The sequence below is a fragment of the Somniosus microcephalus genome, chromosome 11 (assembly GCF_052327205.1).
Source record: "Somniosus microcephalus isolate GS21.2 chromosome 11, FLI_Smic_1.0, whole genome shotgun sequence".
NCBI classification, from domain to species: domain Eukaryota; kingdom Metazoa; phylum Chordata; class Chondrichthyes; order Squaliformes; family Somniosidae; genus Somniosus; species Somniosus microcephalus.
Window position 1 is genome coordinate 10546178 of NC_140997.1, and position 23696 is coordinate 10569873.

The following is a 23696-nucleotide window of genomic DNA, read 5'->3' on the forward strand; positions in this document are numbered from 1 at the left end:
CAGTGTTTGTAGGCAGCTGCCTTCCCTTGCCATTCTCTTCCCCCCCCCCCCCCCACATCCTTGTCCCCAGTTTGACATCTTTGTTCCAGTTAAACATTGCCTAAGCTCACTCGATTCTGGCAGAAATTTGAAAGGCAGTGCGTTTCGTGCATGCGTGGGATGAGGGGGCTAGGCAGTTACTGGCATCCCTTGAGAGTATAATGGACATTGGGTTATATTTTCTACAGGGGCTAGGGAAGGTGGTTTTTTCAGATCAATGTGTTTAATTTCCCCCATGCGCCACCTGCTTTTTTTTCTGGCTGGCATATGCTGGGCTTTGGTTCCACAGATACCTTAGCTCTCTTGGTGCATTGTCCAAGGTCACTGTTCAGGTGTGAGCAAAGACGGTAAGTATCATCAACAACAGCAACAACGTGTATTTATATAGCGCCTTTAACGTAGTAAAATGTCCCAAGATGCTTCACAGGAGTATTATAAAACAAAATTTGACACTGAGCCACATAAGGAGAAATTAGGGCAGATGAAAGAGGTAGGTTTTAAGGAGCGTCTTAAAGGAGGAGAGAGAAGTGGAGAGGTCTATGGAGGGAATTCCAGAACTTAGGGCCCAGGCAGCTGAAGGCACGGCTGCCAATGGATGAGCAATTAAAATCAGGGATGCTGAAGAGGCCAGAATTAGAGAAGTGCAGAGTTCTCGGGGTGGGGGTTGCTGGAAAAGATTACAGAGATAGGGAGGGGCAAGGCCATGGGGGATTTGAAAACAAGGATGAGAATTTTAAAATCGATCAACAGGCTGTTCTAGCATAGAGCGGCATCACAGCACACTCTGATCCTGTCCTCACCGTGACGTCCCTATGTAAAACCAGCAGAAGTCACTGGGCATAATCAGCAGCAGGAGCCAGGGGCACTGTAGTCGAGCGTAGCACTCCCAACGCCGTCACAGCTGAGATCCGCTAACTTGGCACAGACCAGAGACCTTCCTGAACAGTGTGGCTCAAGACACATCACTGAGCTGTCAGTTACAGTCCCTGTCAGCTCGTCTGAAGCGGGGGAGAGGGGAGTAAACTTTGTTTTATGTACATCCCTGTACACTAGTATCCCCTGGAGTGTAATTCAAATCAGCTGTGCTGTCTGCACAGTTTATAATTCATTTCTACCCTAATGAGATGTAAGTATGGCATAGGCATGTAGTCAAGACCACTATATATGTAGTCACAGTTATGTATCTCGTATTCTGTGGTAATAACACAGCATTTTTTCCCTGCAAGTTTTTCAAACAAAAGGAGAAAGGACAAAAACATCACCGAGAAGTAGAATCCACTTGGTAATGGTCAAAACGCTCAGTGTATTTGTTTTTGCCTCATCGACCCCACTCTACTGAATGAATGGCTGCAGCTGTGGTGCATTGTAGTTGCATTGCATGTGTCCTCGATGTGCAATGCACCTGCAATGCAATACAGAGCCAGACCCTGACACCAGTTCAACAGAGCGTCCAAGAGGAAAAGCTGCAAACCTTAAAATCAGAGCTGACCAGTGTGTCATGATTGATATGTATTGTTTTTTGAGTGGTTTATTTCTGCCATTATTCATCTTTTCCCCTCTCTCTTGTCTGTCTGTGTATGTGTTTCTCTCTCTATATTAATGTTTTTATATACTGTTCTCTCATCTCCCTTCTTGGGTTCTTTCTGCTGGTTGTCAAGTGACTGAAATAGGCAACTTGCATGTGGAGAATCGTAGCTGCAACCTTGTGTCCCCACTACCCTGTACTGGGCCCCGAAATCAACAGCTTCTTTTACATGTTGGGTTTTGGGTCATGTTGAAAATGGTCACATTCATTGACTAAAAGAAGTTTTGAGTAAAGCAGCTATAAACTAAAATACATTAGCGTGAATATATGGAGCTGGCTATCTAGGAACCGTGGCTAAATAATTACGGAGCGTTAAGATACGCCCGTCACTTCAGTTACCACAGCAGCAGAGAGGTTTGTGAGTCTGAGCTTGTCTATTCTTTTTTCAGGCAGTGCAGCTCTTGCTGTGCGATCTCTTGCTCATCACCAGAACCAGCACGTGGCAGCAACAGATCAACGGGAGTCAGCCTGTGAGCTGCACGCACCAAGCATCCCCGTTAGAGCTGAGAGGCTTTCAACAGGACCTTAGCAGCCTCAGGAAGCTGTCCCAGACTTTCAGACCTGCCCTCCGTAGGGTAAGTAGGTTGTGAGATGGTAATTGCGGGGTGGGGAATGGGGTACTGGTGGGATTTATTTTTGAGGGACTTTACTAATCAAGAAGAGTAGCACTGGATTCTGCAGTGGAATTGTGGATTGCGTTCAGTGATCTTCCACTAGTTGAGTTACTGATCTTGGCCATGGTGCTGAGGGGAGAAATACTCAACGGAGGTTAATTGCTACTTAGAGGGAGGGAAAATCAAAGAGAGAGGCATCCTAAGAAGCCTATTTCAGGGCATTAATGGCAATGATTCAGTTGGAAGCTCTCAACCTCTGCGTCAGTAGGTTTGGAGGTTAATGTCCCATTTGAATGGAGAATATAATCTCTGCCAACACTTCAGTGCCATACTGAGGGAGTGCCAATTGTCAAAGGTGCATCTTTTGGATGAGATGTTAAACCAAGGCCCTGTCTACCTGTTCAGGTGGATGTCAAAGAAGCTGTGGCTCTGTTCGAAGAGCATGGGGTGTTCTCCCAGCGTCCTGGCCAAGACTCCTCCCTCAGCCAACATTACCAAAAACCGATTAACTGCTCAGTCATCTCATTTGTTAATTTTGAGATCTTGCTGTGCATAATATTGCTGCCAAATTTGCTTATCGAACAGTGACTACACTTTAAAAGTAATATTTTGGATATGAAACACTTTGGGAAGTCGCGATTAGGAGCTTCTTTTCACCCGTGCCACCCTCTGGGAGTGGAGTACGTTCCAGGTAAATAATTGTTTTTCCAAAGTAATATTTTGGATATGAAACACTAATTCAGAGGATAGTTTGATTTTTAACGGCAGGGTTTGTCCTAGACCTGATCAGTACTTGATTTAACAGTGAGTTATAGAACTAGTAAGAGAATCAGCTGTGACTCCGTGAAAACAAAAACACAAAAATCAACAGTGGGGAATCAATTGCTTATCATTAAATATTTTTTTAAAGATAACTTCCATCTAACTATGAATTATAATTGAACTGAAAGCAAATAGCGAGCAATACTGTTGGTATAGCAAGCTCCCAGTTCCACACCTTTCTTTTGGGTCTAGGATGCTGCAGCTTGTCTTCTTAATCCTGCCATTTGCTTGGACTCCGGGTAGTTTGGCCTCTTAATCTGGGATCCAGCGCTTATTAATTGGATCTTGTACTGGAAGGAATCCAGTCCACAGTTGACGTCTAGATACAGAGTGCAGGAATTGTTGGTCAGACCCTGGTGTAGGGCCAAGGGACATGATATATGGTCCCACCAAGGAAGAAAAGCCAAGGTTAAAAAAAACTTTTTTTTTTCATTCGTTTATGGGATCTGGGCATTGCTGGCAAGGCCAGCATTTATTGCCCATCCCTAGTTGCCCTCGAGAAGGTGGTGGTGAGCTGCCGCCTTGAACTGCTGCAGTCCATGTGGTGAAGGTACTCCCACAGTGCTGTTAGGGTGTGAGTTCCAGGATTTTGACCCAGCGACGATGAAGGATCGGCGATGTACTTCCAAGTCAGGATGGTGTGTGACCTCAGGGCGTCCCAAAGTGCTTTTCAGCCAGTGAAGTACTTTAAGTGTAGTCACTGTTTTAATGTAGGAAACGTGACAATTTGCGCACAGCAAGCTCCCACAAACAGCAATGTGTGATAATGACCAGATAATCTGTTTTAGTGATGTTGATTGAGGGAGAAATATTAACCAGGACACTAGGGGAAAACCCCCGTTCTTTGAAGTAGTGCCATGGGATCTTTTATGATGGGGCCTCGGTTTAACGTATCATTTTAAAGATGGCACCACCGACAGTGCAGCACTTCCTCAGGTCTTCAGGTTGTGAGGGGAAAGGCGCTCCACAGTCAATCTTCCCTTTAAGCTGCATGGCCGCACAGCACTCCAAGGAACCTGGCTTCTTGTCTTTTCAATGTAAAAAAACACATGCACGATATTTTGAATGGCCTGCACAGCCCCTTAAAGGGGCCACGCAGGGCCAAAAGAAATTACAGAGAACGTTGTCCACAGTTTTGAGGGAAGATGAGCTGGAATCGGAGATGATGTAACGAGTCTTAATTTCAACCCAATGACGAGACAGGGAGAAGGAAGAGAGTTATTTGGAGCTGAGGTGGAACAAGAGACGGAGGTTCAGAGGAGCACGGAGCACCGTAATGTTGATGAAATGCAATGTAATGATTAAGCTTTATTTATCTTTCAGGTGTTTCTGCACGAAGCGACAGCCAGGTTAATGGCTGGAGCCAGTCCAACCCGTACTCACCAGTTATTGGACCGCAGTCTCCGGAGGCGGGTCACGACCCCAGTACCCAAAGGTGGTAAGTAGCAGCATTTAGGGAGCAGTCATTTTGGCGTAGTCTTTTAATCCAATTTGTTACACCCTGTCTTCAAACAATTAGGTGTAAAAAATTAATTTCCACCCTTCAAATCGGTAAACTATAAACATGAATGTTGATGCTCAGCAGACTTCTGCGTTACAAAGACATTTGGGATTCAAGCTCGAGCTTTTTGTTTGGGGCCAGGTGCTCAGCCTCTTGGACTGTCATGTGTTCAGAAAAGTTCTTCTGCATAGTGGGTCATAAGGGTGATGCTTAGAGCATTGGGTACGGTAGCATCATGGTTATGTTACTGGACTAGTAATCCAGAGGTCCTAGACTATCGGAGACTATGGAGACATGAGTTCAAATCCCACCATGACAGCTGGGGAATTTAAATTCAGTTAATTAAATAAATTTGGAATTTAAAAAAAAGCTAGTGACTATGAAACTGGATTGTCGCAAAAACCCAATGTTCTTTCTGCCATCCTTACCTGGTCTGGTATATATGTGTTAGCCAGTGGCTCAGTTTGTAGCACCTTGAGTTAGAATGGTTGTGGGTTTAAGTCCCACTCCAGAGGCTTGAGTACAAAAGTCTAGGTTGACACTCCAGTGCAGTACTGAGAGAGTTGGCGGTGCCGTCTTTCGGATGAGACGTCCGCTCTCTCAGGTGGACGTAAAAGATCCCATGGCACTATTTTGAAGAGCAGGGGGAGTTATCCCTGGTGTCCTGGCCAATATTTATCCCTCAATCAACATAACAAAAAAACTGGTTATCTGGTCATTATCACATTGCTGTTTGTCAGAGTTTGCTGAGTGCAAATTGGCTGCCGGGTTTCCTACATTACAACAGTGACTACACATCAGAAAGTACTTCATTGGGTGTAAAGTGGTTTGGGACACCCAGTGGTCGTGAAAGGCGCTATAGAAATGCAAGTTTTTTTTTCTTAACTGCCCGCTGCAGTTCAAGAAGGCGGCTCACCACCACCGTCAAGGATTAGGGATGGGCAATAAATACCAGCCTTGCCATCAATGCCCACATCCCATGGACGAATAAAAAAAAAAAGCATGCAGCTCTTGGTGAGAGCAGTTTGCAGCCCTGCAGTACCTTGCTCAAATGGCTGTTCGTGGACACCAGAGTGTCAGAAGACTATTGAACCATAGAGGGTAGTACGATTTTACCAGACGTCCAACAGGATGGTGATCAGTACAGGAAACTCTCGATTTACCGGCACCCAAACAACTGGAAATCTTGGTTAACCGGCAAAATTCGGGAGTAGGTTCAGTTAAGTTTTTCTTCATATTAGTGGCCGTTTCTTGATTCTTGGCTGTGTAATCGGGGGTTCCTGCACTTGTTGCTAAGCAACAGGGACACTTGGTTTGTGGGCGGGCTTCTTGCACCTGTTGCTAAGCAACAGGGAAACTTGGATTTGTTACTGTGTACGGAGCTCTCGTACCTTTTAACTATAACTCTCTGTAATCCTGACTTTTTGATAAACCGGCACCACGCCGGTCCCGTCGGTGCCGGATAAAAAAGAGTTTCCTGTAGTGGGAGACCTGGCTGATTTTCCTTTCTCTCTGCTCACTGGTCCAGAGCCACTGAGGCAATTGTACCTGTCCCACCACCCCCTAGCTAATTCAGCCTAAAATGGGAATTGAAGCTGGGATCTCCCTGTTCTCTCTGCCTCAGTACCATACCCCATGGCTCATTTGTCCATCGAGAGGGCTTTATTTATTAATCAATTGGGTTGAATCTCTGTGCCCCCCAGGGGTTAACTGTCGGCTTATTTCTGTATTTCCTGCTCTGTTCGACAGGCGAGGCCGAGACGGACCCTGGCCGGCGGGAGCACGCTGAAGCACTCCTACTGGCATGTCGCTACCTCCCCCCGAGCTTCCTGTCTGCACCGGGGCAGCGAGTCGGCATGCTGGCAGAGGCAGCCCGCACACTGGAAAAGATCGGCGACAAAAGGACTCTCCACGACTGCCAGCAGATGATTATGAAACTGGGCAGCGGCACCACAGTCACCACGAGCTGAAGTGGATGTATTTTTTTTTAAAAGCGCCCACCCACACCCTAAAAGCACGGTGACTGTACATAGTATGCGCGCCCCCGGGTGAAGCAGCACTGCCCTTTTTATTTCGTATTAAAATAATGACCTGGTGAAATAAAAATCGTATTTTCATAGTTTAAAGAAACTGTACATATAAAAAATATTTATAATTTTTTAAAAAGACAGAAGTTGGGATGCAGCAAATTCATTTTTGTAGAATTAAAAGCACTTGTCTCTCTAGAAGCTTAGCTTCCCTTGTACTACTGCACCAATGATAAAGCCATTCTGGGCTGTATTCTGTGCAATATACTTTTATATGATTAAAATAACCCAAATGAAAGAATTATGAAAACAAAATCTAACGTGTCTTTTTTTACACTCGTATTTGCATAATTGTTTTTCAGAGCACTCGGGATTTTTCTGTCGTTTGGAAGGATGGGGTACTTGCAAGCAGAGTGCTCATTTTCAGTTTGGCTCAGTCAGTCGCACTTTTGGCTCTCGAGTTCAAGCCCCGCACCAGGATTTGAACACCGAGAGTGTGTTACTGAGGGAGTGCTGCATTGTTAGAGCTGCAGTCTTTGGGTGAGGCATTAAACTGAGGTTCTGTTTGGCTGGTTTTAGAGATGCACTGAGGAAGACGTTAAATGCCTATCTGCAACATCACACCTGCGCTGGTTTCCTAAGTTAGGTTACACTCCTACTGAGTATGTGTATCATTTGAAGACATTACTCTTGTCAAATTTCTACCCTAGCACAAACCTGTGTTTGGATATGCTGCATAGTTAGCAAACTGCCTTGGGGTTAGGCCACTGCAGATCAGCTTGTAGACCAATCCAAAGTTGTGGTCACCCCATCCCAATTCACATGAATGGAGCTGTAGGTGGCTTGCCTATGTCAGTTATATCATGGGAGCAGCCTAGAGGTAAGACTCTGTCACGATGGGCTGAATGGCCTCCTGTGCTGTATCATTCTATGACAACAACCATCAGAGTAGAAAATGGGCACAATTATTTAACATGAGCTTGAGAGTACGTTGGACAAAATGTACTACCCTCAACTTCCTGTCCCCTTTAAGGTAACAGAGAGTCCTGGCTTCTTCATCTCTTATTTTTGTACAATTACCTCTACATCCACATTAGCAATTCCCTTCATTATTTTGAAAAGTTCGATCAGACCTCTCAATTTATCTCTCCCACGAGACCGGGCATAGCTTCTCTTCATTGCTGAATAATCAAAACCCTACAATTGCCTTTGTCGCCTCTCTTTGGCTCCTTTCCACAGCCTCTGTATCTTTCCGTATACATCTTAAGGAGATGTGACAGTGGGGAGTTAGTGCTGTACAAAGTGCCTTCAGTTTTCAAGAGAAAGGCCTGCCTGCTCAGGGGACTGGGATTATTGTGCTGCAGTTTATATTTTAGCTTTAGTCAGGAAATGGTATGTCATTTGCACACTAATGTGGGCCAGTGGCTAAATGAGAGAGTTAAGAAACATGCTGTTTGCCAAAAAGCTAATAGTGCAGCACAGAACTTTCTGCTTCTACTCCGTTCCAAATTAGTTTTTACACTATTCTCTGTCTACTGATGCTTGGAGCCCATTTTTCTGATCCATTTCTTTCCCCCTCTGCCCCTCCCAGTGCTGGGCTAGGGTTCCACTGGTGTCATCTAGTCCTGCCCCCAAGAGGAGTCTTCATGTGTGAGCCTGGTCAGGGACCGATAGCAGCCTTATCGATTAGAGCATAGCCCAGCCCAATCCTGTCCTCACCACCACCTAATGGCCACACATGTTTGTTCCCAGCAGGAGTCACTGGATAGCGATCAAGGAAACCTGGAACAGGGAGGAGGCCATTCAGCCTCTCGAGCCTGTTCCGCCATTCAATTAGATCATGGCTGATCTTGTACTTCCAACTCCATATCCCTCGATACCCTTACCTAACAAAAATACATCAATCTCAGTCTCGAATATTTTAATTGACCCCCCCGCCGCCGGCCTTTTGGGAAAGGAAATTCCAAATTTCCAGTACAACCCAAGGATGTATCCTGTACCACTCCTTAATCCAGTGACAAAAAAATCGTGCAGGAGAAAAGACCTGTTCAATTATCCCAATTGGCCAGATTGCTTTCTGCAGCTTTTTATTCCTAAAAAGTGGCATTGCATTACAGGTACATGTACAGTACATTACATTACACATTGAAAGAAGGAGCTTAAAGTTGTGGGTCTCTTCCCAGTAGGTATCAGACTATCCAGACACCTCCGGTCCCATTAATTTTCAATAATTATCTTTATCACACTCGGGCCTACTGACAATTGCAGGAAAAACAATTCCTCCCCATCTCACATTTCCAGAGTTGACATTGGGAGTGTATCCATGACGATGCCTCCTTTGTGTTTTAAAAAAAATGTTACAAAAATTAATTTTGCAAACTCTAAATAAATAAACACTGCCAAGTGTGATAAAGGGAATACTCGCTGCCTCGTGAGTTACACAGTCAATCTCCCGCAGTACTTCACTTGGGAGACACGTGAGTATCCCCCCCTTTCCCTACTGTATAAAACAACCGGTGAAATGAAACATTTTTTAAAAACCCATGGCAAGGCAATCAGCTGTGTCCTTGTTTCAAAACGTATTTCATTACCTACTTTAACAAATTAGACTTTGTTTGCTCATCCATGAAGTTTTCTTTTATCATTTAATAGCAGTCTGCAGATTGGTATCATTTTCCCCTCCTCCCCCTCCTCTTGCATTCCCAGCAAAACACCCTGGATCCCACTTTGTAAGATTATCTACACAGCAACATTAAGACAATTGATGGTTTGGCGCTTCTCGAATTATCAGTGTTTACACAGGAGTCTTGCAGTTCAGAAAAACTCAGAACCAATTTATATTTACCCACCCAACCCCCAACCCACCCCCAGGAAAAAAATGCAGCGAAGATTCAATGGGGGAGAATGTACATTGACTGAGTCAATCCATTGGTGTCCTCTTGGTATTTCAGGATAGGTGATGCTGCTTCAGGGCGTCTAATCCTTCCATTCCTTTAACTGCACGATTCCATAATACATTCATTGACTGTTCTCAGTTTGCAGTCTGTATTTAACACCTTCTTGTGGGGTAATGTCACTTATCTTGGCACAGTGGAGCTTTCCTGCTGTTATAGTGTTTTAGACAATACACTCTAAAAGGAGAGGAACAAGAAATCAGTTACAATTTATGAATGACTAATAAATACAGGAGCATTTTAATACACGGTGGGCTGTGTACAGGAGCATTGTACCTAAACACTGTACTGCATGTAGGAGCATAATACCCCAGTAAGTATGGTGTGTTACTGTAAAGTGTTCACAGGATTCGTATCCCAATAATGTATGAAGGAATGCCAGTAACATTCTGAATCGATCCCATAGCACTATTGGAAGAAGAGCAGGGAGTTCTCCCCAGTGTCCTGGCCAATATTTAACCCTCAACCAACAACACTAAAACGTTTATCTGATCATTGCTGTTTGTGGGATCTTGCTGTGTGCACATTAGCTGCTGCGTTCCCCTACATTACAACAGTGGCTGCACTGCAAAGTGCAGACCCAACAGCAGCTCTCGAGACCCAAAGAAATCTGGTACTTAACATGAACAAGAGTCATCGAAGGCAGGAGCACTGTGCTTCGGTCGACAGTCCGCCCTCAGTGTAAAAGGACCGCCAGCCACCGGTACTCTACTCACTAAGTCCCGTGAGAGGCCGCTTTCTGTTAGTACACTGATGAACAGGCTGGGTTTCTTTTCTCTTGGAAAAAAGGCTGAGGGGTGACCTAATAGAGGTCTTTAAAATGATGCAAGATTTTGATAGAGTGGATACAGAGAGAATGTTTCCACTTGTGGGGAAAGAGCATAACTAGAGACCATCAATATAAGATAGTCACCAAGAAATCCAATAGGGAATTCAGAAGAAACTTCTTTACCCAGAGAGTGGTGAGAATGTGCAACTCGCTACCACAGGGAGTGGTTGAAGCGAATAGTATCGATGCATTTAAGGGGAGGCTGGACAAGCATATGAGGGAGAAGGGAATAGAGGGTTATGCTGATAGATTTAGATGAGGAAAGATGGGAGGAGGCTTGAGTGGAACATAAATGCCGGCACTGGCTGGGCCGAATGGCCTGTTTCTGTGCCGTATATCCTATGTAATCCTATGTAACTGTCAATTCCTGCACGGAACATTGATGAGGCTGGGAAAAGCTAGAGGTGACCCTGCAGCTCCTGATCTGGAACATTAAATTGTTGATTTCATCAATGAAAGCATCCGAGCTTTATTACCTCCGATGCGAGTTGCAAGTTCCAAATCTTTGATTAAAATGAACAACGGTATATAGGGCACACTGTAAGTAACTGCATACAATTCCTATTTTCTACATAAAACATATAAAAGTATTTCACCCTTTGGTGAACTTTCTGGCCAGTTTGCCTCAGTACCACACCAATCATTGCACTGAGCCATCAGAGGGAGCAACAGTTTTATTTTTAAAAAGGTCCTGCCGACAATCCCTTTTTACTTTTCAGCTTTTCTTTAATAAATTTACAGGCACTGCACGGTAATATTAAAATGAAGAGCAATTTGAACACTAGCAGTTTACTTTCTCTCCTGCAGTTTGGTGCTACAAGGTCGCCTTCTGTTTATACTGTAATTTTCACTTGGAAAAAAAGCTAAAAGGAAATCGTGCTGCTTTTGAAGCACAGCTCCCCAAACACATTTCTTTCCTACCTTATGCTTCGAGCACTTCATTGAAAAATTCTCCTCACTTAATTGGCAACCTGCGGGGAGAAGGGATGTGTGAAAACAGAAAGGAGAGCAATAATTATCGTAGGTCCGTCAGCATTTACAAAGAGACAAGATGAGGTAACGTTTTCGGGGCAGAGGGTCAGCCGTGGCTCAGCTTGCATCACTCGTGCCTCAGAGTGAGAAGGTTGTGGGTGCAAGGCCTACTCCAGGGACTTGAGCACATAATCTAGGCTGACACTCCAGTACAGTAGTGAGGGAGTGCCGCACTCTGAGGTGCCGTCCTTCAGATGAGATGTTGAACTGAGGCCCTGTCTGCCCTCCCAAGTAGACCGAAAAGATCCCAGGTGTCCTGGCCAATAATTATCCCTCAGACAACACCACTAATAAAATAGATTATCTGGCCATTATCACATTGCTGTTTGTGGGAGCTTGATGTGGAATAATTGGCTGCCACATTTCCTACATTACAACAGTGATTACACTTCAAAAAAGTACTTCATTGGCTGTAAAGCGTTTGGGGCATCCTGAGGTCGTGAAAGGCGCTGTATATGTGCAAGTTCTTCTTTCTATCAATATGCTCCATGCCTGCTAAACACTTATCTCTATTCTGACGTAGTTTGGTACCGAAGATGCACAGAAAATATCAGTGTTTAGGGTTAACAAGGCATAGAATGTATTATTGTGATTAGTTACAGATAACTTAATCTCTAAATGTAAACAATGTGTAACCTGGCCTAGAAAGCAGGTTGGTCTGACCTCTGTACAGACACAGTTAACTGCATTTGCAGGTTTAGGCTTTTTATTCTAGAAATAATGTAAAATGGAACCTAATATCAATAGATTCTTTTATTATTTTTCAATCATATAGTCCAGGAGGAGGCCATTCATCCCATTGTGCCTGTGTCGACTCCTTGAAAGAGCTATCCAATTAGTCCAATCCTCCCCCACCCTTTCCTCATAGCTCTGTGAATTTTTCCTTTACAAGTATACATCCAATTCCCTATTGAAAGTTATTATTGAATCTGCTTCCAACACCCTTTCAGGCAGCGCATTCCAGATCGCTGCATAAAAAAAAAAATCTCATCTCCCCTTCTGGTTCTTTTGCCAATTATCTTCAATCTGTGTCCTCTGGTTACCGAACCTCCTGCCAGTGGAAACAGTTTCTCCCCATCTGCTCTATCAAAACCCCTCACAATTTTGAACACCTCTATTTAGTTAGACAGAAAGGCACAGTGAGGATTAACCAACTTTGACAGTCGCTGTGAGATGGCGGTCTCCTTACCGGACTCAATGGCACAGATGTAATGGTATTTCTGATTGCACCCCTTGGTGTAGCAGCCCAGTGTGGCACCTGCCCGCTCGCACATAGAGCACCTCTGCAGAGAAAGAATAAATACAGGCCCGTAACGTTAATGATGTCCAGGTTTGTCTCCAATTCATCTTTCCTCTTTTACTGGAGCGAACGGATCTAAACATCACGTTCCAAAAAAAAAATTAACAAGTTAACAGCCTTGTTCTTTAGCCCTACAACCCGCCAAGATCGGCGTTCCTCTGACTCTGGCCTCTTCTGCATCTCCCACTTCCTTCGTCCCACCACTGGCGGCCGTGCCTTCAGCTGTCTAGGCCCGAAGCTCTGGAATTCCCTCCCTAAAACTCTCCCCCTTCTCCCTACTCCTTTAAATGCAGCTTAAAACCTACCTCTTTGACCAAGTTTTTCACACTTGTCCTAATGTCTCCTTATGGGGCTCGGTATCAAATTTTGTTCGATAATTGCTCCTGTGAAGCACCTTGGGACATTTTACAACATTAAACTTGCTATATAACTGCAAGTTGTTGTTGTTGCTGCCCCATGACTCAGCAGTGTTGCTAATGTCTCCCCCTTTGCCTCGGCCTCCAATTTCTGTCTGATTACGCCTCTGAAGAACCTTGGGACCTTTTTCTACACGAAATGGGCTATATAAAGTCGTTGTTATTGCCAACTCGCAGGATCCTACTGTGAGAATCGTGATTTTTGGCTGTTCGGCGAGTGTATCGAGAGATGATCAGTGTTAGATGGGCTGGGATCATTACTGTGGAAAGGACTCGCAGTCCAAAAGCAGTGATGGAGCAGAATGATACACTTGCCACCTAGCAGACGAATAATTCAAAGTGGCCTCAATCAAACATCCGCAACACAGGTGCAAGAACCGATATATTTAGAAAAAAATATTTCTTTAGCGTCTCTTGTTGACGCCAGATCTGATTTTTTTAAATCACTTTTTGATCACAAATTTCATCCCCAACCCCCTTTCCCTTACGATAGCAAAATACTGCAGATGCTGGAAATCCAAAATAACAACAGAGAATGCTGGAAAAACTCAGCAGGTCAGGCAACATCCGTGGAGAGAAATTTGAGTTGACGTTTCGGGTTGAAACCCTTCTTCAAAACTGGAAAGAAAATAAAAAGATCGAAGGCAAAGCTGCGATCGAACAAAAGAAGAAAAAGAGACAATAAAAGGTATGCGAAGCCAGATGAGATGGTAATGGGCCCGTGGAGACAAAAGGCAGCTAAGATTAGGTGTGAAGTGTACTGGCAGGATAAGGACAGCTGGCAGGTGAGAGAAACAAAAGGAAAGGAGGGGGGGGCGGGGGGGGGGAGAAAAAAAGGACCCAAAACAAAAGGGTGGAAAAAATTTAAAGGAAAAAAGTAATAGGGGCCAAGGTTATAATCTGAAATTATTGAACTCGATATTGAGTCCGGAAGGCTGCAAAGTGCCTAATCGGAAGATGAGGTGCTGTTCCTCGAGTTTACGTTGAGCTTCTGTGGAACAATACAAGAGGCCAAGGACGGTGAGGTCCGAGTGGGAATGGAGCGGTGAATTAAAATGACAGGCGACCGGAAGCTCGGGGTCACCCTTACGGACTGAACGGAGGTTGTCCGCAAAGCGGTCACCCAATCTGCGTTTGGTCTCCCCAATGTAGAGGAGACCGCATCGTGAGCAGCAAATACAGTATACTAGATTGCAAGAAGTACAAGTGAATCGCTGTTTCACCTGGAAGGGGTGTTTGGGGCCCTGGACAGTGGGAAGGGGGGAGGTATAGGGGCAGGTGTTACATCTCCTGCGCTTGCACGGGAAGGTGCCAGGCGAAGGGGAAGGGCTGTTAGGGGTGATAGAGGAGTGGACTAGGGTGTCTCGGAGGGAGCGGTCCCTACGGAATGCTGAAAGGGGAGGGGAAGATGTGTTTGGTGGTGGGATCACTGGAGGTAGTGGAAATGGCGGAGGATGATCCGTTGAATGTGGAGGCTGGTGGGGTGAAAGGTGGGGACAAGGGGAACCCTATCGTGGTTCCGGGAGGGAGGGGCAGGGGTGAGGGCAGAAGTGCGGGAGATGGAACGGACACGGTCGAGGGCCGTGTCGACCACGGTAGAGGGGAATCCTCGGTTGCGGAAAAAGGAAGACACATCGGAAGCACTGGTGTGGAAGGTGGCATCGTCGGAGCAGATACGGCGGAGGCGGAGAAACTGGGAGAATGGAATAGAGTCCTTACAGGAGGCGGGGTGGGAGGAAGTGTAATCCAGGTAGCTGTGGGAGTCAGTGGGCTTGTAGTGAATATTGGTCGATAACCTATTCCCAGAGATGGAGACGGAGAAGTCGAGGAAGGGAAGGGAGGAGTCAGAGATGGACCATGTGAAAGTGAGGGAAGGGTGGAAATTGGAGGCAAAGTGAATGAAATTGTCTAGTTCGGGGCGAGAGCAGGAAACGGCACCGATACAGTCATCAATGTATCGGAAAAAGAGGTGAGGGAGGGGACCCGAGTAGGACTGGAACAAAGATTGTTCCACATAGCCCACGAAAAGGCAGGCATAGCTAGGACCCATGCAGGTACCCATAGCAACACCTTTAATTTGGAGGAAATGAGTGGAGTTAAAGGAGAAGTTGTTCAATGTGAGAACAAGCTTCTGGCTTCGCATACCTTTTATTGTCTCTTTTTCTTCTTTTGTTCGATCGCAGCTTTGCCTTCGATCTTTTTATTTTCTTTCCAGTTTTGAAGAAGGGTTTCAACCTGAAACGTCAACTCAAATTTCTCTTCACAGATGTTGCCTGACCTGCTGAGTTTTTCCAGCATTCTCTGTTGTTATTCCCCTTTCCCTTACCACTGATACTTAATCAAAACCCAAGGGCCTACTAAATGTGACAATTTAATGAATCAGTGTTGATGAAAGGTCAGTTTGTTAAAAGACTTGGGGAAAATATTTGGACGTTCTTAGAAATTAATGAAATGGCTCCAAGTAAAACTACATCTCCTCTGCAGGAAATGTTAACACCATCTCGGGGTTTGGTGGGGGGGGGGGGGGGTTCGTGCTGTGGGAAGGGGGGTGTGAAAAGTAATCTGCGGTAAATCATTTTGGAAGCAGATTCAAAAATAACTTTAAAAAGGGAATTGGATAAATACTTGAAGAGGAAAATTTGCAGGGCTATGGGGAATGAGCAGGGGGGAGCGGGAGTAATTGGATAGCTCTTTCAGAGAGCCGGCACAGGCACAATGGGCCGAATGGCCGCCTTCTGTGCTATGTCATTCTATGATTCTATGAGGTGGAACAAAACCATGGCTCTGGAAGCAAGAAGATTTAACTTTAAAAAATTCATCAGAGCTCAAGACTATAGGACAGGTTGGTAAGTTATTGGCGCACAAGGGGGGAAACAAACTTGCTACAAGTGTTAAAGAGGGAAGAGAGAAAATATGCACTTGACTCTAAATCTTAAAATGATTTGACTCAGTTTTAGAATCGTACAGCACAGGAGGCCATTCGGCCCATTGTGCCTGTGCTGACACTTTGAAAGAGCTATCCAATTAGTCCCACTCTCCTGCCCTTTCCCTATAGCCCGATACATTTTTCCTTTTCAAGTATATTTAAGACACTCCTTAAAACCTACTTTGGTGTTCCCTCGCACACTTTGTTTTGTAGTCACTGTAGTGAGAGGCTGCAGTGCTAAGGAACGCAATCCTTCCCCCACTTGGCTACACCAAGCCCTCTCCCTAGTCTGCACCGCCCGAGGTTAGATGGATCCCAAAATGTCCATTGACCCCAAATGTTAGGTGAGCTCTATCGACAGCACTTTGCCTCTTCCTTTTTTTCCCTCCACTCCAAGCAATCCTGTGGTCTCTGTCTGGATGACACTAAGAATTAGATTCAGTTCTGTTGCTGTGGGCAGACATTCAATGGGGAGTAGGCTGAGACTGCATTCAGCTGTTCCTCAGGATCCTCCCATTAAAGCCGAACAAGGGGATTTCGACCCCTCACTTGAAGCTGGACTCAAACCCAGAATCAAGAGGTAAAGGGACATTAATCTAACCAGTTTACCACTCAAAAAATAACTTAAAAAGTTGCATCAAGACTGAATCAATATGTCTGGGAAATATGAAATAAAAGATAGATTTTATATATATTTATGACAAAACCGCAGCAAGTTAATTTCTGCGATACTTCCAGGATGCAGCATTTTCCCCTGTGATAATCTGGGTTTGATAGCTCACCATCTCGCTGGCCATTTCCACAGCCTCCTGTAGACCGTACAGCTTCCCTGCAGCCAGGTAGACTCCGCTTGTCCACACAGCACAGGCTCCGTGCACCCAGCTCTCGAAGGGGTCCAGAGGCAGTTCAGGAGGTTGCAGCTCCTCCTCCACGCCTGGCTTCTTCTTCACCTTCTTCGGCTCAGTGTCTTCGGCAGTTTTCTCGCAGCAGTAGCAGCTCAGCTTTTTGCACTTTTCTCTTGAACTAGTCCTAAGCGTATTCTGATCTTCCACCTCGGTTGCCTTCTCCAGGCCGGACGGGACCTTCTCCAGGCCAGACGGGACCTTCTCCTGGCCGGACGGGACCTTCTCCTGGCCGGACGGGACCTTCTCCTGGCCGGACGGGACCTTCTCCTGGCCGGACGGGACCTTCTCCTGGCCAGACGGGACCTCCGCCGTAATACTGACAGTACTCGCATTGTCTGAGTCGGCAACTTTTGATTCAACGGAGAGCATATCTTGTATCTCTTTGACTCCATTCTTTATCTCCAATTTCCCCTTGATGTGCTGGTTCTTTGTTACTGGTGGTATATAGTCCTCTGGATAATATGGTCCAAAAAGGTCTCCGAGCTCCTTGTGATTCTTAGGTCTTCCACATAAGCAGCAGACCAGATAGCCTTGCTTAGCAGAATCTAACACCACAGGTCCTGGTAACATAGCTGAAGATGTTGGCAATGTCTTGCTGACTGATACAGGGGCTTGTGAAAATGAAGACTTTTTCTTCATCTTTTGGAACCTGGACTGTTCCTCTGACAACGTGTTAATGATCGTACAGATGGACGATACCTCATTACTCTTCTCAACACGAATGTAAGGAGAAAAGGTCTTGGCTTTATTCTCTGCTCTTGGCATCTTATACGACACGTATTTTAGCCGTATCACTGGTTCTTTGGTTTCCACAGGAGGGAGGTTTCTTCTCTTCAGCTGGTTTTTACGTCTGTGGGCAGCTTTTGTGGTTTTGCTCCCTTTGAGGTGCTTTCTTCTCCTTCTGCCGCCTCTTCCAGCAGGCCTCTTGACTTTAGAATTATTCTTGGTTTGTTTGACTTTCTTATTCCCCGTTGGGTGGCTGCGCCTCTTCGCAGGAGGAAGACAGCTTTTCGGGGGAGTTTGCCTCTTCGGTTCCATGACATCCTGAGGATTCTCCAACTCTTCATTCGGACCCGGATCTGAAATAGAAGACAAAACCGAGGAAGGGGAGGCAAGCTGAGGAATATCGTCAGTAGTAGTTGTAAGCTTTCCCTCTTTCTCTTCCATTGTCCTTTCCTTCGGAGAAAGCTTCACACTTAGCTGGTCTTCTGCCTCAACACTTTCTGGCTGTGCAGTTACATTCACATCAGTCTTCACGTGAATACTGCTCTTCTCCTGAGTTCTTGATTCATTTTCCTCTTTGAGTCTCTTGGATGCGATATGGCATTTTTTATTCAACTCCACCAGGGCAATCTTTGAAGGAGCATCTTTGGCCGTCACTTTGCTTTGTTCAATCAATGCCTGATGCGCCTCATTGCTGGCGGTTTCAGCAAGTTTCTCTTCTTTTAGGGACAGTATCTCATCCAGGGTCAAACATGTCACATTGCTATCTGAATAATTACTACAGGCAAATGATTTTGAGTTTGGAGAGGTGATCTTTTGCACAATGGCCTCTAGTTTAAGGCCCCTGCCTTTCCGAGGGGGCAGAATTTTTGTCTTAGGAGGGGTCTTCAGAGAGACAACAGACTGGGTATTGCCGTCAGTGTTTGATGTTTCCTTACTGAGGCAATGTCCTGAAGTTCCTTCACAACTGGCACCTTGGGTGGGTTCATCAGTCATAGATTGGGCTGTTGGGTTACTTTCTGGAGGAGGACCAGGAAGTGGTTTCTGTTTCTCTGTCCTTGTATCGTTTGACTTCAACATCTGATGTTGCCTTTTAGCCGGGATCAGTGGAAGGGAACAGTAACCTTTTCTTTTCAAAGGGTGCGACAGGGGAAACCTTTGGTCCTCCTGTCCCCCCAGTCTTAAAGCTGAATTTCGTGCCTTTAATCTCTCGGCCGCCATCTCCCCTTCGACATAATCCAACGCCTCGTGTCTGGATGTCAGCTGTCTTTGAGTCCTTGACACCGAAGAGTTATTTCTGGTGGTCAAACATCGACTGGAGACAAGATTGCAGCTTTTTCGTTGTTTTACATCTTTTTGCAAAATCATTCCCTGAGCCCTAGTTCTGGCCCTCAATACAACAGATTTATATGAATTGGAGTCCTGGGTCAAGCACTCATGGCCCTTCAGCTGTTGATCCGGGTGGAGAGTGTAGGTGGGCCTACTGTGAGGCATGGTGTTGGTCCTGGTCAGGTGAGCTCGAATACTTGGATTGGGACCTTGCCTTTGAATCAAACACTTGTCTGAGTCCGAGAGCAACCTGTGCCTAGTGCTACAGCTCATTTCCCTTGGGCCATCTTCCCGGTGAGAGACCATTCCCTTTCTCAAGAGACTCCGGGACTGGACAGTCAGCTCAGTCTCCAGTAAAGCGGTAGAAGAGCGGGTGCACATTCTGGTGGGCAGGTTTTCCATGGATTCCGAGGCAGCGAACCCTTCCTGGGGGCCCTTACTTTTAGCTCGGTCTCTCGGTGGCCCCAAACATCTCAGTTTGGCCGGCACCATCTTGAGAGGCTGGACATTCTCTTCTGGTTTGGGCGGCGAATGGTCTTTGCCCCCGGGACCGGCCCCTTGCGTCGCTCTGGCCGAGAGTCTCCGGACTCTTGGACCTCTGCTGCTCCCTAACATCTTCGAGGGGCCGTTTTCTATTTCGGTCAGCGCCGAGCTGATTAATTCGGAGGAAAGTGCCGGCAAGCCCAGAGTCTCTGCGGCCGCCATGGGTTCGGGGACCTCTTCCTTCTGATTGTCTTCGCACTTCACGCCCTCTCCTTCGGGGTTCATCTCGGCTCTGGAAGGGTCCCCTTGAGGAACCTTTGAATCTGCGACTATTGCTGGTCCCACGTGGATAACCGAATGCCCCAGCAAGCGGGGTGCAGCACTAGAACCCACTTTATCCTCCCCTCTCTCGGTGCTATTTTGCTTTTCTTCTGTGCAACCACAGTTCCCTTCTGGCTGTGGAGGGACCACCTCCTTAACACAGTGTCGCGTGGGAGAGACATCACAGATGACGGATTTTCTTTCAGTGATGGCAGCAATAGCATCTAGTAGAACTGCATTTCCCTTTGATTCCATTGTTAGCTCCTCGTCTTCTGCCAATTTGATCCTCGATGGCCCCTTTTGTTCCACGGTGGGGAGCCTAAATTCAGAGTTGCTGTTTATCTTGTTCCCACTGTTCTCTGGATTTCTCTCCTCACCAGCTCCTCTTATCTGTTCCATCTCTTGGAGCAACTGCACAGGAGTCAAGTCCTTCTGTAAAGGTCTCTGCTCTTGTTTGTAGTTGACGTGGAATTTCTGAAGGTACTTTTTCTGAAGATCACATTGCGAGAGGTCGGCCTCCAGCTCCTCCCACTCCAGCAGGGGCTCCTTCCCTTTCTTATCGGGCAAATCGAGCTTTTCCAAATCCTGCGGAGGACCTGGAATCTGTGAGGAATAGCACTCGTGGTTACTGTTAGAGAGAGAGGACATCAAGCTATCTCTGTAATCTACTGCCAAAGGTTGTAATGGGTTTGTGGAGTCCATCCTATGGGGGAAAAGTTGGGATTCGCTGTAAATGTCATCACCAAAACCCTTCGTCATCATTGGACAATCAATCTTAACTGTCCCCTGGTTGCAATCCGAGGCAAAAACTTGTCCTTGGCTGGATCGTTTTGGGCGGATTAGGTGGCTGACAAAGTTCTCGCCACTGTACAGATTTAAGTGCGCCCCCTTACTTTCCTTGTCCCCCATAAAATGATTAAACTTGAGTTCTGTTTCCAACCTCTCCTTGAAAGAGTCCTTTAGAATGATAACACTGGAGGCTTTCGTGTCCTCCTTTGAAAACAGGATGGGTTGTCTATCGCCGGCCAGCTTCTCAAAGTCTGCGGATGTTGGGTAGCTTTCCCCGCTCTGCATTGAGTCGTCCGATTTGGACTCTGCAACCACGTCGCTGGGCGAGGTGACAGAACAGGACAGAATGGTGTCCAGGTTCTTCCTCAGAGCGTCCAGATTTGCAGAGCTCCTGCAGTGGCCGTGGAAGAAGTGAATTTTCTCCAGCTGATCTTCGGAGCTGCTCGAATATTCTCCTTCCTGCAGGTCGGTTTGCACCGACTGGGGTGTCCCCAGGGGTTCTTCAGAATACAGGTTTTCCTCAGAGCTCTTCAGCTCCTTTAATATCTCTGATTTTTTGGGCAAGCGTTTGCCCATCTTCCTATGAGGAGCGAGGCTGTTGGAAAGCAAGAGCTGTTGAACCGTTCTGGGGATGTTTTCGACCTGTGAGCTCAGAGCTATGAGGCTACTGAAAGCTCCATCTGACAGCAATTTCTCTGGAATTTTATCCTTGAGGAAGACCTTGCAGCTTCCACCCGGAGTCTTGCTGGAACTCTGTGTTGTAGAAGTCGCTGCCGATGGCATCATGTGAGAAACGTTACCTTTGATATCAGACGCCATGGTGCCACTCTCAGATTGCTGGCTGTATTGGAGAGTCTCAGGGTTGGCCATCAATGGAGAGGGGGTTGAGCTGTAAGATGGGGACCTCACCACAGTGGAAACAGGAGAGTGACTGGAAGTAGGGCTGAAGGTTTGATAGAACTGCTCAGGAGATTTTACGGGAGCATCGGTCTGGTAGTACACCTGGGGCGACTGACTTAAGAGGTGCAGCTTTGCTTGGTTGTGATACTGGAGGCTGTGCTGCTTGACCTGGGCGGCTTTGTTCTGCTCATAGCCCCCGGACTTGGCGATGGCCGCCTTGTACCCATAGCCGGCCTGGGTGGAATAGTCTGGAGTGGCCGCACTTTGCCTTTCGTACTGTGAATTTGCAGGCACTTGTGCGTAGCCTTCATACGAGCGGGCGGGGTGGCTGTAATCCTGGACGGTGGGGTAGGAGGTGGGCGAGGACTGAAAGGCCTGGTTGAACTGCGCTGGCCTGGCGACGTAGGGGGAGGCCTGTTGCATCAAGGGCTTGTGATGAGGCTGGTGCATGAAATGGGTCTGTTGAGCCGACAGGGCAGGCGGATTCCTAGTGGCATTGGCTTGCATGTGTTGTTGTTGGTAGGCGGTAACGCTGGCAGTGGAAGGAACAGACCCCTTAAAAGAGTCCTGGCCATATTGGGATAGACCTCCCACTGAAGAGCCTTGAGACCCCCATTTCGGAGCCTGCCCTTCGCTCTGATACTGTCTCGAGTATGCACCGCTTTGGTAAGTCGATACTGCACTTGAAGGTCTACCCTGTGGGTGCTGGGCAGAAACTTGCTTAACGCCACTGAAGTAATTGCCAGCGGTGTTGTTCCCGTAGCCCTGGTAAGACTGCTGGTTGTAATATTCCTTTGAGGCGATCCCATGGGCCTCGTAGCTTTGGGCAACCGGGTTCTGCTGCCGGTAGGTCTCCAGACGTGAGGAGTCAGCCCTGACCTGCTGGAAGTTCTGCTGGTTGCCTTGGAAACCCCCGGGATCTCGGAAGGACTGCATGGCCTCTTAGCTTGCGTCACTGAGCCCTGTGAACGGACAACAGCAAGAATTATATGAGAAGGTTAAAAACAATAACCAACTTCAGCCAATAAAACGACAGATAATGAACTCCAAAAGCTTCCTCTAATAGTTCTGATGTGGTATTGGTCCAAACAACTATAAAGAGTTCTCGATTCAATCTTGGGTCTGTGCTGGGTTTAGTTTTAATATTCTCTATTATACACACTGGGCCTGCAGTCTCTGCTATTCTCTATAATGCACACAGGACCCGCAGTCTCTGCTGTTCTCTATAATGCACACAGAACCTGCAGTCTCTGCTATTCTCTATTATACACACTGGGCCTGCAGTCTCTGCTATTCTCTATAATACACACAGGACTTGCAGTCTCTGCTATTCTCTATAATACACATAAGGACTGCAGTCTCTGCTATTCTCTATAATATACACAAGGATTGTGGTCTCTGCTATTCTCTATAATATACACAAGGACTGCAGTCTCTGCTATTCTCTATAATATACACAAGGATTGTGGTCTCTGCTATTCTCTATAATATACGCAAGGACTGCAGTCTCTGCTATTCTCTATAACATACACAAGGATTGTGGTCTCTGCTATTCTCTATAATATACACAAGGACTGCAGTCTCTGCTATTCTCTATAATATACACAGGGGCTGCAGTCTCTGCTATTCTCTATAATATACACAAGGACTGCAGTCTCTGCTAGTCTCTATAATATACACAAGGATTGTGGTCTCTGCTATTCTCTATAATATACACAAGGACTGCAGTCTCTGCTATTCTCTATAATATACACAAGGACTGCAGTCTCTGCTATTCTCTATAATATACACAAGGATTGTGGTCTCTGCTATTCTCTATAATATTCAGGGACTGCAGTCTCTGCTATTCTCTAATATACACAAGGAGTCATAGAGTCATGACGGCACAGAAGGAGGCCATTTGGCCCATCGAGTCTGTGCTGGCTCTCTGTAGAGCAATCCAGTCAGTCCCATTCCCCCACTCTATCCCCGTAGCCCTGCAAGTTTATTTCTCTCAAGTGCCTATCCAGTCTCCCCTTGAAAACATTGAGTGTACCCGCTTCCACCACTTCTGTCGGCAGTGAATTCCAGGTCATCACCACTCGCTGCATAAAAGTTTTTCCTCACATCCCCCCTGTATCTCTTTCCCAAAACCTTAAATCTGTGTCCCCTAGTCCTTGTATCAACAACTAGTGGGAACAGCCTTTCCCCGTCTAGCCTAT

General features: G+C 46.3%; 2 protein-coding genes across 4 annotated transcripts in view; one reads left to right on the plus strand and one right to left on the minus strand.

Moving 5' to 3' along the window:
- The window catches only part of srebf1 (sterol regulatory element binding transcription factor 1), a 42881-nt gene extending 35978 nt beyond the window's left edge, over positions 1-6903 (plus strand). For all 3 annotated transcript variants that reach the window (XM_086000192.1, XM_086000193.1, XM_086000195.1), the window contains 3 exons: positions 2014-2199; positions 4384-4498; positions 6311-6903. In XM_086000192.1, the coding sequence (XP_085856318.1) occupies positions 2014-2199; positions 4384-4498; positions 6311-6531 (522 nt within the window). In that variant the 3' untranslated portion in view covers positions 6532-6903. The remainder of the gene's footprint in view (positions 1-2013; positions 2200-4383; positions 4499-6310) is intronic.
- Positions 6904-8658: 1755 nt separating this feature from the next.
- Positions 8659-23696, minus strand: part of rai1 (retinoic acid induced 1) — a 66130-nt gene continuing 51092 nt past the window's right edge. Inside the window, exons 2-5 of the mRNA XM_086000196.1 lie at positions 16828-22457; positions 12593-12686; positions 11293-11342; positions 8659-9719 (exon numbers count right to left, since the gene is read on the minus strand). Of these exons, the coding sequence (XP_085856322.1) occupies positions 9696-9719; positions 11293-11342; positions 12593-12686; positions 16828-22431 (5772 nt within the window). The 5' untranslated portion in view covers positions 22432-22457 and the 3' untranslated portion in view covers positions 8659-9695. The remainder of the gene's footprint in view (positions 9720-11292; positions 11343-12592; positions 12687-16827; positions 22458-23696) is intronic.